General features: G+C 36.0%; 1 protein-coding gene and 1 pseudogene across 12 annotated transcripts; both read left to right on the top strand.

Moving 5' to 3' along the window:
• Window positions 1-4,319, top strand: part of LOC136282917 (uncharacterized) — a 7,591-nt pseudogene extending 3,272 nt beyond the window's left edge.
• A 1,468-nt stretch (window positions 4,320-5,787) lies between these two features.
• Window positions 5,788-16,970, top strand: LOC136276771 (uncharacterized). Of its 12 annotated transcripts, none has more exons than XM_066170247.1 (10): window positions 5,788-6,184; window positions 7,862-7,927; window positions 8,554-8,576; window positions 8,742-8,854; window positions 9,043-9,146; window positions 9,548-9,618; window positions 9,914-9,962; window positions 13,875-13,964; window positions 14,622-14,696; window positions 16,142-16,961. In XM_066170247.1, the coding sequence occupies exons 6-10, from the start codon at window positions 9,605-9,607 to the stop codon at window positions 16,214-16,216; spliced, it is 303 nt and encodes a 100-aa protein (XP_066026344.1). In that variant the 5' UTR covers window positions 5,788-6,184; window positions 7,862-7,927; window positions 8,554-8,576; window positions 8,742-8,854; window positions 9,043-9,146; window positions 9,548-9,604; the 3' UTR covers window positions 16,217-16,961. The 12 variants fall into 12 exon arrangements, 6 of the variants coding, with proteins under 6 accessions (XP_066026344.1, XP_066026341.1, XP_066026335.1 ...); XM_066170244.1 differs by lacking the exon at window positions 8,554-8,576 and adding an exon at window positions 8,255-8,506 and having other exon boundaries at window positions 5,790-6,321; XM_066170238.1 differs by having other exon boundaries at window positions 5,792-6,321.
• Window positions 16,971-18,538: the final 1,568 nt, after the last annotated feature.

Raw genomic sequence — 18,538 nt, 5'->3', positions numbered from 1 at the left:
CCATGCAACAATATGCCGCCTTATCCTCTTCTCGCACTCTAAATACAGTTTATTTGAAGGAAGCATCAATGAGTAATCTGTTTTAAAATTTTGGTAACGCGATCCGTCTTTGATTAAGTAAAGCAAAATCACTGTTGAGAATGACTAGTGGATACCGTTCTTTTTTTCAATAAATGTAAAACTAAGAGAGGTACCCAGCAATGAGGAAAGACATAGTTAAATATAATAACATGACTTTTTTGACACATTGACGGTTTGAATGATAGTTTTCAAATCTTTGCTCAATTGGGCTCAGTTCAATCCCAATTGTTAAATAGTTTCTAAAATAGTTTACCAATGATCTTTGTAGTTCTCCTTGAGCCTTCATTTTACTAATAACAGCTCGTATCTTGATACATATGGAATATTATTACAAATGTGATATTCACGTGAATTTTTCCAGCATTACTGGAGCATTTTGGCAAAGTGGTTAGGGCGCTGGACCTGTACTCTTGTGGTCCCGGATTCAGCTCTTCATCCCGTTGCTCACTTTTTTGTTTTCGGATGTCCCAAGTTTAACTCCTAGGCTGCGCTTTGCCTGTGGCCAGTTGGGATTTTTTGTTATTACAATGTTTATTTACAATTTGTATGAATTGGCCCTGAGAAGCCCTGCTGGGGGAGTGGTCAATTATTATTATTATCATCATCATTATTGTTATTATTTTAATTACTTATCGAACTTTATGATAACAGAAACGCTGTCGGAACGTTTTCAAGAAATTTACCATTATTCAGAATCACTTGTCTTTAAAACAGTTAACTGACCAGGAACTAATATTCTAGTATCTTCTACTTATGCGGTCTTGTTGCAGTTGAGTGAGGGAAGCAAATATCCGAAGAGGATGACAAACTTCGGAGAGCAAGAAAGGACGTCATTAGGTGAGTCTCGCTTCTTGAGGATTTCTCCTGCTCTGTAAAGGGTCTTCCATTTGTGAAAAAAATAGCCCCTCTTTTGTGCGAACATCTGTTTAAAACTACTTTCATTGATAACAGAGCCCCTTACATTTCATGCTCATTTTGGAGAAATATGAAAATAGACTCTGCTTTGTAGAGGTTTCAACGTTTTGATATTAAATTTTGATTTCAAATGAGTTTGGTAAACTCAGAAATAGAGTTACAGCCAACTAGAACTAACCAGAATATCAGAGGTTGTCGATGATGATTCTCACTTTAGATAACTGTGGGCATCGCTGGTAAACTTTGGTAGCTCTGTGGTAACTGTTTTTTTCCATTGCATCTTAAATTTTAAGGTTTCACAAGTTAAATATGTTCTACAGATATATTACAGAGCTTAGTAAAGCAGTACCCTTGGACTTACTCATTATTCTGGAAAGTCGACAATTAACACTTTGAGCTTGAGGAATCAAAACAGACAGAATTGCCCTTATGACTGTTTATCGTAAATTATTGATAATACTTTCACAGAAGATGAAAAACAGTTGGATTCCCACTTGGACATGTATAAATCAACTCAAGACGTGCTGCAGAAACAGACAGAGCAGGAAATGGCCACTAAGAAATGTAGGAACAAAGTAGACTGTATGACTGAAGAAATGAAAACGTTACAAAAAATTACTGCAGAGGATGGTACGCTTAAACAAGTGAGTGATAGATTAGCTCGAACCAATGAGTCAACTTTTAAATTCAATAGCTTTTCTTACTGTTTAAACAGGTACCACTGATCAGTACCGTAATGATTTGATTTGACGCCCTACAATAAGCGCCCCCTTCTAATGAGCACCCCCTCTAATAAGCACCTTCTTCAAATTCTTTTTTGATAATAAGCGCCGCCATTCTTATAATTGCCCCTATCGAGTATGAAGCATCCTTAATCGCTTTTTTTTGGCTAAATGAGCATCAGATGATACTGCACTGTGCCAGGTGGGAGGGTCAACTTCAAGGGCTTCCCAATTTTGAACTATCTACAGCAGTAGGGGATTCCCACCAACCGCGGTATGTTGGCAAGGGCGTGATTAAACGGACTATTTGTAGGGCACCTTTTCTAGCCTCTTCCTCCTTGGAGGTGAGCAGAGCGTTCCAAGGTTCTGGGTGCTTTCGATTTGTAAATTTGGATTTAATTTTGAAATACAGATTTCGGATTTTGCAGTAAAAATTGAAAAGCAAAATCTTATTTCGATGCTGAAAAATCTGTCCTCAAGGTCGATTTCCATTAAAAAATCTAGATTTTTTTTGCGCATTTTCTATATTTAACGGTTAACCCATTGAGAGCCTTCCTAGAGCAGCTGTAGTTCTACAAATCCTATTTGGATTTGCCAAAAAACGCAAAACTCAGAAATTCAGAAGATCTGGAGTTGGATTTCTTGATTAAAATTCACCTTGAGGGTGTATTTCTTAGCGTCAAAATCCATTTTTAGATTTTATGTTTTACCGCAAAATCCGAATTCCAGATTTCAAAATCGAAACCCGGATTACTTAGATTTCTATGAACGCGGTGTCTTCTTTCTAATTGGCATAGACTAGCTCTCGACCCAGTTTCCTTAGCAGCTTCATTAAAAATGGCGGAGGAGCTGCCGTGAATTTAGAGCTGAAAGCACCGATGTCGCACTGAATAGTCGGTTTATTTCGACAGTTGTGTTACATTTGATGACGGATGATGATGACCTGTTCTAAAAAGTCGTCTCATCTTCACTTTGTACATCGGATGTGTTTAGTAACGTCTTTCTATCATGATGAAATTTTATCAGGAACCCTTCGCCAGGTGAGAGATCTTCAAAGAACTTTCAACCGATTCACCGTCATATCTCTTTACTTGGTCCATGGATTGAAAAACAATACCATGTTCTCAGAATGCACACACACTCTTTCCCCTGATTGCATGATTTTAATGCGTACTACCGGTTGCATAAACTGAGGAATCACCTCAACATTTTCATACAATACCATTCTTTTTTTTTTTTTCAATAAATGTAAAACTAGGAGAAGTAGCCAACAATGAGAAAAGATAGAATGAAATATAGTACATGTAACATGACTTTTCTGACACATTGACGGATTAAGAGATAGTTTTCAAATCTTTGCTCAGTGGGACTCAGTTCTAGCCTAGTTGTCAAATATTTTCTAAAGTAGTCTGCCAATGATCTTTGTAGTTCTCCTTGAGCCTTCACTAACAGCTTGTACCTTGATATATATGGAATATTATTTTTCCAGCATTATTTGGAGATGTTGTGGTTCAATTTTATCCATGGTTCAAATTTAATTTTCCTTTGTTTCAAACTTATTATCATACATTACAATACCCAAAAACAAAAGAAAACAAAATTTGAGCCAAGGATAAAATTGAACCACATCAGAGACACTGTGGTGAGTGGTTAGGGCGCTGGACTTGTACACCTGTGGTCCTGGGCTCAGCTCTTCACCCTGTTGCTCACTGGTTTTGCTTTCGATTGCCCCTAGTTTAAGTTTAAGTACCCCCTCTCTGAAAAGCACCCCCTTTAAAAAGCACCTCCCTCGAATTCGTTTTTGTTAATAAGCGCCGCTGTAGAAAAACCCTCATTGCAATAAGTGCCCCTTTACCAATTAGCGGCACTATTCTGTTTCAGTGATAAAACTGTTAGTGTACCTGCACATTCAGATCGAAGGTGGTTCATCTTCCTTTAATTGCTTAATTGCTTACTTCAAACCTTATTATACGAAACAGTGGTATTCGTCTCAGTCTCTCAGCTATAATGTCCATGTGTGAGCACAATTCCTTCAAACGAATGATCTCACCTTCTAATTTTGCGACGACAATTGCTTTGGTGCTCTTCCTTGCCAGGAAAGATCCAGGGACATCATGTCCGTTCATCAGTCTTCTTGATCCTTTTCAAATAAACGACGAAGCTTTTTTTCGCACAATTTGCTGTCTCCCGAAAATTAAATAGCGCCGTGTCCCTTAATAGCGCCCCGTTTCGAATAAACGTTGTCCCTGTAGGTATCAAGGGTTAATAAGTGCCCCAGGTGCTAATTGAATCATTACGGTATGTACAAGAAAACTCAACATCGCTGAGCTTTTTTCATACTTGATTTTTTTTCCTTGACGAAGAAAAGCTATAAAGTTTGCCAAAGTGACAATGGCTTCTGACCTTTTAGGCTCTTAAGTCGAGGATGAGGGAAAGAGTATTGCGGGAAGAAAAACAGCAAAAAGGGGGAGGGGAATTAATACAGTAAAAGACGAGTTGCATGTAGATATACATGCCAGTGGGCTACTAACTTTCTAATAGATTTAATTTTTTTTCCAGGGCATAAAGATGGTTTCTGGGAAAACGTTGTGGTCAATTTAGCAATGGCAAAGAAGAAGTTTGAGACAAATTCATTTGAGCCATCTGCGAGAAACTTCTTCATAGACTTCTACAGCTATTGTTCTCAACTGAGGCCCTTAACCTATTGTCAGAGTTAAAAAAAAAAGATTTTGCTTTATAAATAAATCAACATTATATCTTCATGATCTCTTGGTCGACTTTGGTTTCATGTGTAGCACCCTCATTCACAACTTCCTCAATTAAATCTTTCCGGCTCGTTCGGTTCGTTGCTCAGTCTAAGACTACATGACAGCACTTTCCAAAGAATCACTACTTTCATATTGTCTTTCTAAATTGTTTGTTTGTGTTTGAAGATATGTGAAGAGGAGCCCTGTTATGAGGGAATTTTCTTTTCAGATTTCCTTTAACCAGCTTCAAGATATCAACTGAATGGAAATTCCATCTCCAGTTTTAAAAACCATATAATTTTCGTTTAAGGTAGTAAGAAGTACATTATAATAAGATAATGACATTGACTGTGCCTTATGATTTTCAGATTTCTCTTACCAGCATAAGGATATCAGCTGAATGGAAATTCGATCACCAGTTCCAAAAACCATATAATTTTCATCTCAGCTAATGCGGAGAAGTATATCATTATGAAAGATGACATTGACCACGCTTTGTCTCCCGATGATGATCTGCCTTAACAATTAGATGCAACAAAAATTTATATTTTTGATGCGAATAATGAGTCAGAGTAGCAGCTTCTTGTGAACCGCACGATGTGGTTTTCGCGAGTCGATAGCTTGCGGCCAGATCACCATGTTGATTTTGAAATGGCAGCGTCGATGGTCAACTTCTTACCTCTTGAATTTTTTTGGCTTTTAAATCTAAAAATACGGTAGTAGAGATGTAGTTTTTAGATACACTTTTATAAGCAAAGAAAGAAATAACTCGGTAACAGATCCTTTAAGAAAAGTAGACGGTACTGTTGTCTTTTCACTGCTGTCATCAAACCAATGATCATCAAAGAGGTAAGTCTATAATAGTTAGATCGGTTCTTTTAAACCTTGTCTATCGGCTTATCTGCGTACATCACTCAAATCCATTTTGTTGAAAGTGAATCACAAGAATCAGCTAGATGTTTCAAGAGAGAATAAAAACCATTATTTTCTCTTGACTATTTCAAGTGTTTTTGTCAGTAAGAAAATTTACCAGAAAGTGGAGACATTGATAAGCTTACGCGTAACCTTACCCTCCCCCACGTTGGCTAAACATGCGCCAATTTTGAAGAAACTTAGTGCTGATGATGGCCTTAATAAGATAGTCGAAAAGCTTTAAAATTGTTGGCTGTGTAAAAATAATCTTATTTCTATTCAAAAGATTGGTAAATCCGAATTAGAATTTTGAAAAACAGATTTTGTATTTAAAAATGAGAAGCAAAAACGGATTTCGATGATGAAAAATCTGTCCTCAAGATGGATTTTCATTAAAAAATCCAAAGCTATTTTTCTTTTCTTTTTATAGCCAACGGTTAACCTCATTGAGACCCCTCCTAGAAGAGATCCTTTATGGATTTCCCGTAAAAAGGCAAAACATAGAAATCCATGAGATCCGGAGCTGGATTTCCTAATTGAGATCCACTTTGAGGATGAAATTCCCTGCGTTGAAAGACGTGTGTTACCGCAAAATCCGAATTCCCGATTTCAAAATCAAAATCCGGATTCGTCGAAGTTAAGCACACAGATTTCTTTAAACACGGAGTCTTCTCTCTGATTGGTCTAGACTACATTTAGCTCTCGACCCAGTTTCTTAAAAGCCACATTCAAAATGGCGCATGAGTTGCCGTGAATTTAGAACTGAAAGAATCGATGTCGCACTGAATAGTCGGTTTATTTCGACAGGTGTGTTATGTTTAATAACGTATGATGATGACCTGTTCTAAAAAACTTGTCTCACCTTCACTTTGTACATCGAATGTGTGAAGTAACGTCTTTCTACCAAGATGAAATTCTAATGTTTACTAGGAACCCCTCAACAGGTGAGAAATCGTCAAAGAACTTTCAACCGATTCAATGTCTATGAAATGTATCTTACTACAAAGGAGCATTACGTACCAATTTTTTAACATATTTTGAAAGCATCGATCACCGAGGAATGGGGGTGATGGACAGAACAATGTCCTTCAGTCCATGGACTAAACTCCGTTGGACAACTCTAATGAACTACCCTAGCAATTTCACCAACCCTTCGATGTTTTTTCGTTTCGTTTTCGTCAGTCACAACGAACACCACGAAATTAAGGCGATTATTTTAGAAATTCAAAATCCTTCCTTCGAAATATAGCGTGGTCCAAGTGATGTTACATTCTTCAATATCGGTCACGAAGTAAGGCGAGAAATCGGTAATATGAAATGTCCTCTAGTATTAATATAGATTGACGCTGATACAAAATGTATTTATAGGACTTGCACAGCCATTTTAAGCTGCATTGTATACATACTTATGGTCAAGAAGGGCAAACCTTTTTTCTATTTTGTAGTGATTTTCTTTTTCTTAATGAGTTTAATATTTTATCATGGTGATTTATTGCAACGATGATTGCTATCACAGGTTGTTAAGCATTAAAATAAGAGCTCAAAATTAATAGAAGGTTGATCCCTTTTACAAAATTCGAATTTCTGATTGTGTTCCTTAAAGTTATTTTTAGTTATGTTCTGCAGGCATTAAACATTCTCCCCTCAAATTTTGAATTAAAAGGCTGAAATGTTAATTTCTCTGACTTTTGGAATATCTCACCTCAGTATCTTTTTCAACAAGTTTCATCATAATCAGTTGAAAATCCCACAGCATGTTTCTGTTCTGGAACATTTCCTTGTGGACAAAGAGACTTATATGTAAGAATGTTTGTTATTCATAAACTGTGTGGTGTAGAAAATGAATTTGAGATAACACTAAATGAACCTTAATTTGTAAAACTTCTTTCAAAATGAAGAATTTGCAATTATTTAGAGCAAATAACAGCCTTTCAAACAGAAACACTTTGCTTGAAGATTATAGTCACCTTTGCATTTTCATTCCAAGAGAACTTATGAATTATTTGGCATGATTTATTTCATGTGAAAGAGATTAAACTGGAAAAAAGAAGAGCATTCAGTATCTTTCTTTTAAAGTCATTAATTTACTTAACATATTTTCATGAATTTGAACTCTGAATCAATTTTTTCACTGTAATATACATTGCATTAACACCAATGTTATCTGAGAAAAAAAAGAAGGCATTAAACAGCATTGAAGAAGAATAAATAAGGACTCAAAAATGGTATACTACGACAGATGCTTAGTTTACATTTACATTTAGCTCTGTTGCGTTAAATTATTTGTCCATGATTTTAGATTGCCTCAGCTTTAACATTGTTCATATTTTCTGGTTTTTACACCAAATTCTCAGTGCTAAAATGATATGAAATGTGTAGCACACAGTGTGAAAATTTAAATTTAGATCTCAGCAGACTTTCGAAAAGATAGAATTTTTTTCAAAATTTTCTAATTGCTGTTTTATTTATTGTTATTACTTTTAGTTATCTGGGGATTCAGACTTTGCGTTATCTGTCAAGGGTGTCAGTGTTGGCATTGAAGATCTCCAGGTATATTGTATTTATTACAAACAGAACATTTTACAGTACCTGCATGAGTTGTTTGAAACTGGAATTATCATTTATCATCCTGGTGTTTTCTTATGGTTTTCTTTTCATCCCATTCAGCTTCCTGGAAGTCGGCATGTGATTTTGTGCCCTCTTATTCCAGTTGTTCCTCTTGTGGGTGGGGTATTAGTCTTCTTTCTTATCAGACCATTAAATCGAAAGTTAATTGAAACGCACATTTTTGACAAGAAAAGTTGTTTTTTAGGTTGTCAATACTTTATTACAAACTGAATCAGGTTGGATATTTAACAAATAAATTCCATTTTGCAGTAGGTCTGTTCAGTTACAGACTACAGATGTCAAACTGCGGTAAGAAATAAAAAAGTGGCTCTTAAGTTGCAGCCGAGTGTGTCACCGATGTGTCACCACATTTTGTCATTACCTGTGATCTATTACTGACTAGACAGACTGTAACAAGGAATCCAATTGTTTTAAATTATAAGGAAGTAAAATGTTGTTCATGGTGATGTAATCTATGCCTCTGTCCTCAGATAGATTGAAAGTAAGATCCAATCAAATTGGGTGTGTGATTCAGCTTATTGTAATTTTTTTTGTTTTATTATTTACAGGACAATTAGACTTAACAAACATGGCAAGTATTCTTGATATTCTTAGTCTGAAGTATGCTTCACCCTTCAGAAAACTTGCATGGGCACTGAATCATTTGTTGTAGTAAAGTAGACATGATTTATAAATTAAACTAATCTGGATTGGAGGTGTTGTGAGGTTCTCTAACTTCCCTATCCCTTTTTTTCAGTGACATGATCTGTGGAGTGATATATGATGTTGTGGTGGGATTTGTGGTTCTCCCAAACAGGATCACAGTTCCTTTGACTGATGTTGATCCGTATGAAATACCCCCTGCCTGATGTGAGTAACTTGTACTTATCATTAGAATTTTCTTTCTGCAAATTGTCTCTTACTGTGCCTCAAGACATGTTTAAAACGATTATTTAAATTTGAATAACTCATAATAGTACTGAGTACACCAAATGTACACATAAGTGAAGTTTTTAAAGGTTTTTGACAATTGATTTTGCTTTCTCTTGTCACTCCAGGGCATCCTTTGCATTGAAGTCCTGGAAGCTAAATAGACTCAATCAAGAAAGACATTGTTACCATATCTAAAGGTTCTACCAAGATCCAAATGTCATTCTTAGAGGTATGTATCAAAGCTTGTGGAGATTATTGTATGAGCTGAAGACATGAAAGAGCCTTACTGACCAGCAGTAATATGTATCCAAGTGTCTTTTGGTGCTTGTGTCACTGGAAATTTTTCTACCTCAGTTTCATGGAAGGTGAATCATACTTAAAGTCTGAACTCCTCTGAAAATTCTACTTCTGTGTAAACTTTTTTGATTGTTTATTCTGAATTAAATAGAATCAGCAATCAGCAAGACATAAATTTATTAATAACTAAGGCATGTTTTGAATTTCTCATTTGCTTTGCCTCCATGAGGAGATATTAATTCATTGGGACAAGATCATAATGTTTTAAAACACCAATGAGTATCTTACTGTATGTGCACCATGGCTCATGATGATATTTCTTTCTGTTGCCAGAGGGAGCCAAGACATTCTGCACAAAGACAAAGGACAACACAGTGAATCCAATATGGAATGAAGTGTTTGAGGTAAAGATTTTGGTGAGTTTGTGGTTCCTTGTCCATACTTCAAACATGGGATATTTCATTTCTGATTGTTAGTTTTGTTTCTGATTGTTTATGTGATTAGGCCTTTGTGGACAACTCACATGGTCAGAAAATAAAGATTGGTGTCTTTGATTAAGACTAAGTGTCTGATGATGAATCTCTTGGATCATACAGTAAGTAATCATCCAAACATGAATTAGCAGAAAGCAACTCACATCTCCAGTTTTTACATGTATGTGACTGTTTGATGTTGACAAATGATGTTTTATCTCCTCAGTGTTGAGGCTGACATTGGTACAATTGTCCAACGAGGCAATGTTGGATTGGTAAGTTGCAAATCTTTTCCTAACTACAGAGTTGTATGTCATATTTAATAACCGGTGTTAGGAACCTTTTTTAACACTGTGTGATTTGATATAGCATCTAGAGCAATTCTTAATTGATTGTTGCATGAAAGCAACCCAGGATTGCACTGGGTTTACTTGTTCTTATGGTCTGTGATTGGTCTTGAAAACATGTGCTACCCTCTGAGCCAAACACATGCAAAGAGATAAAACTTATAGTGATTTGATCAGTGACACTTTCCTCTACTTTGGATACTTCAGCTGTTTTTTCTTTTAACTGAGTTTACATTCACAGGTTCATTTTAATAATTCTCCCTGTCCTGATTGGCCATTGTGATGAATTATTGGTTTAAACACTCAGATTAAAACTCCTAGAAGTGATTACCATGTAACTTCTCTCTATAGTATCCATACATTATACAGCAAACAGGTAATGAGAACACTCAAACTCATCAGGTACAATTTACAGTATTACCTTGATTGAAACCTAATTCTTGTAATCAATTTACAAGGAAATGTGTAGTAGCCAGAGGGGAGAATTGATGATCAGATCTTGAGAGTTAAAGGGTTAAATTCACTTAGTTTATCCCTGGTGAAAATCTTTCAAGGATCTTTAAGGATCTTACAAGATCTTCATGAGGACCTTTGAGGATCCTCTTGAGGATCTTCATGAGGATCTTCAAAATTCTTGTTAAGATCTTCAAGGATCCTTCATTTTCTTGCCAAGATCTTCAAGGATCTTTCATTTTCTTGCCAAGATCTTCAAGGATCTTTCATTTTCTTGCCAAGATCTTCAAGGATCTTTCATTTTCTTGCCAAGATCTTCAAGGATCTTTGATTTTCTTGCCAAGATCTTCAAGGATCTTTCATTTTCTTGCCAAGATCTTCAAGGATCTTTGATTTTCTTGCCAAGATCTTTGAGGATCTTTGACTTTCTTGACAAGATCTTTAAGGATCTTTCATTTTCCTGTCAAGATCTTGTCTGGATCTTCAAAGATCTTTACATGAACTTTGAAGATCCTTTAAAGATCTTTGAAAATTCTTTGAGGATCTTCCAAATTCTTGTTAAGATCTTTGAGGATCTCTCATTTTCTTGCCAAGATCTTCAAGGATCTTTTTGAAAATTTTGAAGATCCTTAAAGATCTTGGAAAGAAAATAAAAGACCCTTAAAGATCTTGGCAATAAATTGAAAGATCTTTGAAGATCTTGGCATAAAAAAGAAAGATCCTTGAAGATTTTGACAGCCAAATTAAAGATCTTTGCAAGAGATTTGAAGATCCTTAAAGATCTTGACAAGAATGTCAGTGAACCTTGAAGATCCTGGCAAGGAAATGGAAGATCGTTGAAGATCTTAGCAAGAATGTTATAGAACCTTTGAAATTTTGACAAGAAAATAAGCATACTTAAATCCTCATACTAAGTTAAAAAGAAAAATTGAACCAAACATAAAAAAATGAAATAAAACTTTTTTTTATTGCTAAACGAGAATTACCCATCCTCTTCTAGTAGGACTACTTCTACACTATTTCTGTTCAGACTTTAGGTTAGTACTAAGATTTTCATTTTCCAAAAAATCTGGCAACAGTCCAGCTCAAAGATAAGAAGACCAAAGTATATGTGTTAAACTTGTCTAGGACTAGACTATGACCAGACTCAGACTACTCTTACAGAGGGGGTAAACATGAAAAAAAGGCAAACAAGAGTACTTCAATGACTATATTTCTGAACCATATTAACCTATATACCAAAGGAAAGCTTAGGAATCACACATACTGAATATAACTAATATGTTGCCCTAAACTAATTTGTTATTTGACATCAGATCAATTTGTCCACCACATGGTGTGAAAAACCTAGGTAAACTTGAGAAAAGATAACTGCACAAAGATTGCATGAAATCAAGTGTTTTTAGTGTCAAAACAAAGTACTAGGGTCGTTCTTTTGGATGAGCTGAGGAACTTTTGGAGTCGTTTATATTATGGGCACAATGCCCGTTCAAAGTTCACCGAGATTATTAGGTGAGTTATTCCACAACATCTTACTTAAAATTCAGCTTATAGAGAAACTGTCAGCTTATCCATTTCAACTCAGTAAGAGGATACAGCCGTGAAAACTTCAGATTAATTGAACTAATACATCCTGAGGTACAAAATAAGTGTTTTCGGGAATTCATATGACAACCTCTAAAAGAGCTTTTTAAGTTGGTTACACAGAACCAAGTAAATTCACACCTTCAGAAACATGTCCTTCAGTGAGCGTCGAGGAGAATCTCTCTAGATCGATAAGCCTGTATCCTTGTCCCTGTAACACATCATTTGCATCCTCACTCTCCAAGAGCTCAGAGTAAGAATCATTAGGCGAGGATGGCATCTTCATTTTCTTTCCAGAAGTACCAATGAATTCTTTTCATTCAGCCCCTGAGTCAGAGCAATCGCGAGACCTGCTTGGAGTTTGATTGACGATTTCGGTTGTTTCCGTCTCTCTTTTCGCTTGTTTCTGAACTCCAGAAAACGTCTTTCCTTTACCTTTATTTCTGTGTACATTTTCCCTTTAGTTCCGACCATTGTCGATGATATTTGCCGTAACAACGAGCTTCTTATGTTTTTATGCGACCGTTAAAAATCTCGGCGCGTATAAATTCCTATCCCATAATGCAAAACTCTATTTGTTGTCATGTAAGTAGTCACAAAGTTTCCCGAAAGCCTCGAGCATGGCGTTGCTATGCGGTAACCTTCATTACACTCATTGTACAATAATTTTCTGCGAAAATTCCTTGTTGTGTTTAAATTATAAAACAGTGAGCCCTCAATTTACAATTTTGTTATGTTTGAAATTACTTGAGGATTTCAAAGGAACCTAATTCATAATGCAGAGATGTGGTAGAGATCTTGACAAAGTTGCCTTTGAGATCCACATCAAATTCAAAAAGGATCCTTACAAAGAGCTGTACAAAATCATGAAATGAATCTTTTAAAGATATTTGGAAGATCCTTTTCAATTCCTTGAGGATCTTAAAGGATTGTAGAACAGATCATGCAAAGATCTTGACTAGGATCCTTGTAACTCCTAATCAAATTCTTAAGGATCTTAGCAGGATCCCTAAAAGGTTCTTTTGAAGGTCTTTAAAAGATCCTCATTAAATCCTTGAGGATCCTGAAGGATCCTTGAAAAGATCCTGCAAAGATCTTGACTTAAGGATCCTTGTAAGATCCTGATCAAATTCCTAAGGATCCTGGCAAAGATCTTTACAGGATCCTTGAAAGGATCTTTTGTAGGTCTTTAAAAGATCCTCATTAAATCCTTGAGGATCTTGAAGGATCCTTGAAAAGATCTTGCAAAGATCTTGAGTAGGATCCTTGTAAGATCCTGATCAAATCCTTAAGGATCCTTGCAAAGATCTTAATAGGATCCTTGAAAGGATCTTTGGAAGGTCTTTAAAAGATCCTCATTAAATCCTTGAGGATCTTGAAAGATCCTCAAAAAGATCCTGCAAAGATCTTGACTAGGATCCTTGCAAGATCCTGATTAAATCCTTAAGGATCCTTACAAAGATCTTGAAAGGATCCTTGAAAGGATCTTTTGAGGGTCTTTGAAAGATCCTTGCTAAATCCTTGAGGATCTTGAAGGATCCTTGAAAAGAACTTTGCGAGGATCCTTATGAGGATCTTTGTAATATCCTTTGAGGATCTTTATCAACTCCTTGAGGATCTTAACAAACGTTTTTGCTTACAAAGATCTTTGAGGATCTTTTACAGATCCTTTAAAGATCTTTTAAAGATCCTTGTCCTTAAGGATCTTTGGCAGGTCTTTGTCAATCCTTGAAGATCCTCAAAGATCCTGTGAGGTTTTTCACCAGGGATTCTAACCTGTAATTATGTAATTTTTGAATACAGTGGCTTCCACTAGAGAATGTGAAGAGTGACAAGATTAACTTGAGATGCACATGGTTTACATTGACTGCCAAACCAGAAGATCTTCCACTGGTAAGTTCATCCAACAAAGAGGTGGTTTTCATTCATGAGGACAAGTTGAATAGAAAAACCAAATCAGTGCAGTCAAAGAATAGTAAATGGAAAGCAGAAGTTGTGGACCTGTACTTTTGAGAATAGGTGTGTGAGTTGGTTCCTTCTGTTTGTTTTCTAGGCTCACAAACAACTTTTCACCATTTTCTGTCTGTAATGTTCAGCACGTCTAACAACTTTGGCACACTTTGGAAGTACAGTAGTCAGTGGGAGAACTTATTTTTTTATTGACTGGCCATGCCCAAAAAAATAGGACCAGTTTAGCAAGAACTGCACCTTGGTCCTTTACTTATGTAAGCAGGACTGACCATTTGTTCAGGCAGGCCAAGAGGCAAAGATCTTGACTGTGTATTATTTGCTTGTTTTTTAGTTTTGTTTTTCATATACAGCCTGACCAAGCCATTGTTGGTGAGGAGATGTTAGCAACAGCAGCTCGTTTTTGTTAAATTGAACTCGGCCAAGAATCTTCCCATAAGTGCATGATGTGGTTTCTTCTTTATTTGATAGAAAGGAAAATAAAAATGCAAAATCTCTGCTTCTCAAAATACACTGTAAGACCACACAAAGTGTGAAAGGTCACTGTTGTTCAGTTTTAATGTAAATTATAACTTTTTTCAGGCAACAAATACTGCCTGTGGCACCACAAGTGCATTCTGCAAACTTACTGTTGGAATTATTACTTACCAGAGCAAGGTAAGTCACACTTTTGATTGATCATCCATAGGCTATTGTTTTCCTGTGTATCATCACTGAATTTTCCCAGATACAAGGTCCCACAGGGTTGCACAGTATGTTGATGATCAACAGGATAAGGGAGTTTAGTTTCCAAAAAAATAACTGTGATTTGGTTTTGTTAACTCAGTTGATAAAACTATTGGTGGATGTTACCCATATCATTTACATGTCAGTGTTGGTGGTTGTCTTATTGAAGGAAACTCTTACTACTGTTGTTTCTTACTGTTACTCAAGTACATTTCTCTTGTGTTAGTGTAATGGAAACCACATATCATAGAGTACACAGTTGTTTTATGTAATTTGATCCTTACCAGATCAAGCTTTCAGTAATGATGCTGGGCACTCCTATGATAACCCTTGTCCAAAATCTTTTCTTTTTAGCATCGGAAAACAAATGAGATGTCCTTAGTTTTTGTTTTGAATTTTGGCCTCATAGCTCAATGGTGCTGTTGCACTCAACTAGTATGTAGGAGGTGTTGTTCTGCAATTGCTTAAATTACAGTCCACCTACAATGAACCATTTCTTTGTTTGACTTTCATTTGCAGCTCAAATTAAATTATTTTATTAAAAGTTATGATCAGAATTGTTAATGGAAAAGGAGAACCCCTTAAAACTTGCCTCTCAATGAGTGTCTCTGTACCTCAGTTGGTAGTAGTGCCCAACTAGTATCTTGGAGGCTCCGTGGGTTCAAATCCTTTCAAAGTGACACAATGTCTCTGTACCTCAGTTGGTAGTAGTGCCCAACTAGTATCTTGGAGGTTCCGTGGGTTCAAATCCTTTCAAAGTGACACAATGTCTCTGTACCTCAGTTGGTAGTAGTGCCCAACTAGTATCTTTGAGGTTCCGTGGATTCAAATTCTTTCAAAGTGACACAATGTCTCTGTACCTCAGTTGGTAGTAGTGCCCAACTAGTATCTTTGAGGTTCCGTGGATTCAAATTCTTTCAAAGTGACACAATGTCTCTGTACCTCAGTTGGTAGTAGTGCCCAACTAGTATCTTTGAGGTTCCGTGGATTCAAATTCTTTCAAAGTGACACAATGTCTCTGTACCTCAGTTGGTAGTAGTGCCCAACTAGTATCTTTGAGGTTCCGTGGGTTCAAATCCTTTCAAAGTGACACAATGTCAGTCGAAGAGAAACAGATTATTTGGTAGCACTAATTGTTCGTGATTCCTTTAAAGAACAACCTTTGGAACCAGTTGTAGATGTTTCAAGTAAGTTTAACATCTCAGAGAAAAGATCATTTCTTTAATTATTCCTTTTAAAATTGTAGAAGTTCCTGAAATAGTCATGAGCATCAAACCCTGAATAACTCTCACTAAAATGGCGAAGGAAGATTATGAAGAAATAAATAATCAGTCTCATCTTATATCTTACATGTACGTCTTTTTTATCCCATAAAGGTGGACTCAGTGCTCGTGAAAAACTCCCAAAATGAATTCAAGCTGTTGTGTCTAAGGCGGCTCGTAGAAGGGTAGCATGCCATGTTTCTTCACATGTCCATTGAAGAGAATCGTCTGGAAAGCTGACTCAAAATGGCTCTTTAAACGTTCCAGTTTCGTTTTATCACACAGAACACTGCTGAGTGCTGACCTTGCCTTTCAGTAAAGGAAGAAGCCTAACAGGCACGTGCCCTTGAGGCTCTGACTGCTCACATAATCGGCTGGGCCTGCACAGAAGGGAGGGAAACAGTTCCATGCCCTCTCTGACAGACATAAGGGGCGTTTAAGAAAACCACAACGGGAACGGGAACGTCACTAAACAAAAGGTTTAATTAGTAGAACAATGGCTGTGCACGTGCGTTAGAAATTTTTGTAAATTTCTCTGCGTCCTCTGCAAAGCAACGGTAAAACGTAGGCTAGGGTTCGTTATATCGAAAACCTCGATTTATCGAGTTTGCGGAAAAACCAAAATGTTCGTTATATCGAGGGATGGTTAATAGTTTTTTTGGATCGGAACGATTACTGTAAATAACATTTGTGCTTTAATGTCTATATGAAGCTACTGAAGATAATCACAAATCTCGTTGTTTTGTCATTGCGTTACTGGCCATCTCAGAATTTCCTATTATATCTGTTTGTATTTTTTTTATATATCATTGTAAATGATGTTATGTTAAGTTATTTTTTCTGTAAATAGTTTCAACAAATAATAAAGTGTGAAAAAGTGTGAAGTGTACCATCGGACAACCCTAGTAGCTTTAAGAAATGCTTGTATGTATAGACGAACGAAATTACGAATTTCGCCGTTATCTTAACGCCGTCGGCATTTATAATGAGCTGTGAACTGTGAAGCTGTTCTGTTGTTACAGAATTGAAGAATTTTGATTCTTGTTGGTCTGTTTCGCATTTGTCTTTTGTTACGTGTTGACATTTGTTCGTTATATCGGGGTATATTATACGTTGGAGCTTCTGGGTTGTACTCTTTCTACAAGGATTTCGTTATATTGAGGATCTTTTCTCTACATTTTACTGTAACTTTGGTCGGGCTGAAGACTATCGTTCGTTATATCGAGGAATTCGTTATATAGAGGTTCGTTACATCGAGGTTCCACTGCGCTTTAAGTTGCATCAGGCCTCGGAGACCAGTGGAATTCTGTTTGGTTCTTCTGGCTCATACTAAATTCAACTGAGTCTAATTTTCAGGGGAGAGGAATATGTCTGATGGTTTGAGCACATCCTCTTAATTTTACTTTACTTCCTTTTTTTCAAACGAAGTTGCAATTGATTTTTTTCGCAAAACAACAAAATTCTCACACAATAAATTATCTTGAAGACACTTTGTTTGCATATATTGAAGCAGCTGAATTTTATCTTCCTTACACATAAAAATTAGAATCACAATGATATAGCAGTTGTCCATTTTTTAATAATCTTCTTTATAAGTATTGCTTTTTTACTGCGCAGGAATACCAGCTTCAGCCTTTGTTTCTTTGTTCTAGGAAATGTAATAGAATAAACCATTGAACTTTTTTGCAATTAGTAAATCGACAGAAAAGTAAAATAACATGCATCGTTGACATCTTGCTAAGGTTTCTCCCAAAGATAAGATTATGATGGAAAATCCCTTTGTTATTCAAATTCTAACTAAACATGTGGAAGTGAAAGATGATTGTCTAATTTTGTTTACTACAGTTTTGAATATTTTATTCTAAGGATAAGGGCCGCCTGATAGTATAAACGAACTCGGAGGATTAGTTAACAACAAACTGAACTGTTAAATCTTGAAAAATGAAAAATAGTTATATATCTGACTTTTAATTAAGATTATGCTGAATGGAGATGTGCAATACATATAGCCACAGTGATTTTTTACTGTGGTTACAAACTGATGACTGGGTTGAATTTTATTTTGTGTTCTTTGGGATGTTCAACTTTCTTAAAATTATTTTCTAAGGGCATCATTTGGGTATTTGACTATTTGAATCCTGGTCTTGTAGACTTAATTATTTTAGGCCACATAAGTAAATTTAAAAAAGCTTTAGGGATGTATAAACTACCCAAAGTGAATTTAAAATGAGACAACCTCTACGTTTATTACTTGCGCAGCTTTAAACATCTGTGTGGGATTTTTTATCAACTGATTTGACAATAGAATGATTTTTGCGTTGGCAAATTTGGCGACGTTATTTAAGCATGCATCCCTCAATAGAAGGCCGGGAGACAATTACATTACATTTTTTAGCAGCAAACAGAAATCCACTTTTATGATATACGCTGGACTGATCAGGTTCTTTTTTTTTGTCTAAATAACCAAGGAATTTTTTCATTTTTCAATTGTATATTTATATGGTTTTGACT

This window comes from Pocillopora verrucosa, chromosome 1 (genome assembly GCF_036669915.1).
Source record: "Pocillopora verrucosa isolate sample1 chromosome 1, ASM3666991v2, whole genome shotgun sequence".
In the NCBI taxonomy this organism is placed as follows: domain Eukaryota; kingdom Metazoa; phylum Cnidaria; class Anthozoa; order Scleractinia; family Pocilloporidae; genus Pocillopora; species Pocillopora verrucosa.
Note: the sequence above shows the minus strand (reverse complement) of the source record. Positions and strands in the feature narration are given on the sequence as shown.

Bases quoted from the DNA above. Each gene is read 5' to 3' on its own strand.
- LOC136276771 (XM_066170247.1), top strand. The intron at 13,965-14,621 runs GTAAGTTCATCC...AACTTTTTTCAG, and splicing joins AACCAGAAGATCTTCCACTG to GCAACAAATACTGCCTGTGG. The intron at 14,697-16,141 runs GTAAGTCACACT...TATCCCATAAAG, and splicing joins TTATTACTTACCAGAGCAAG to GTGGACTCAGTGCTCGTGAA.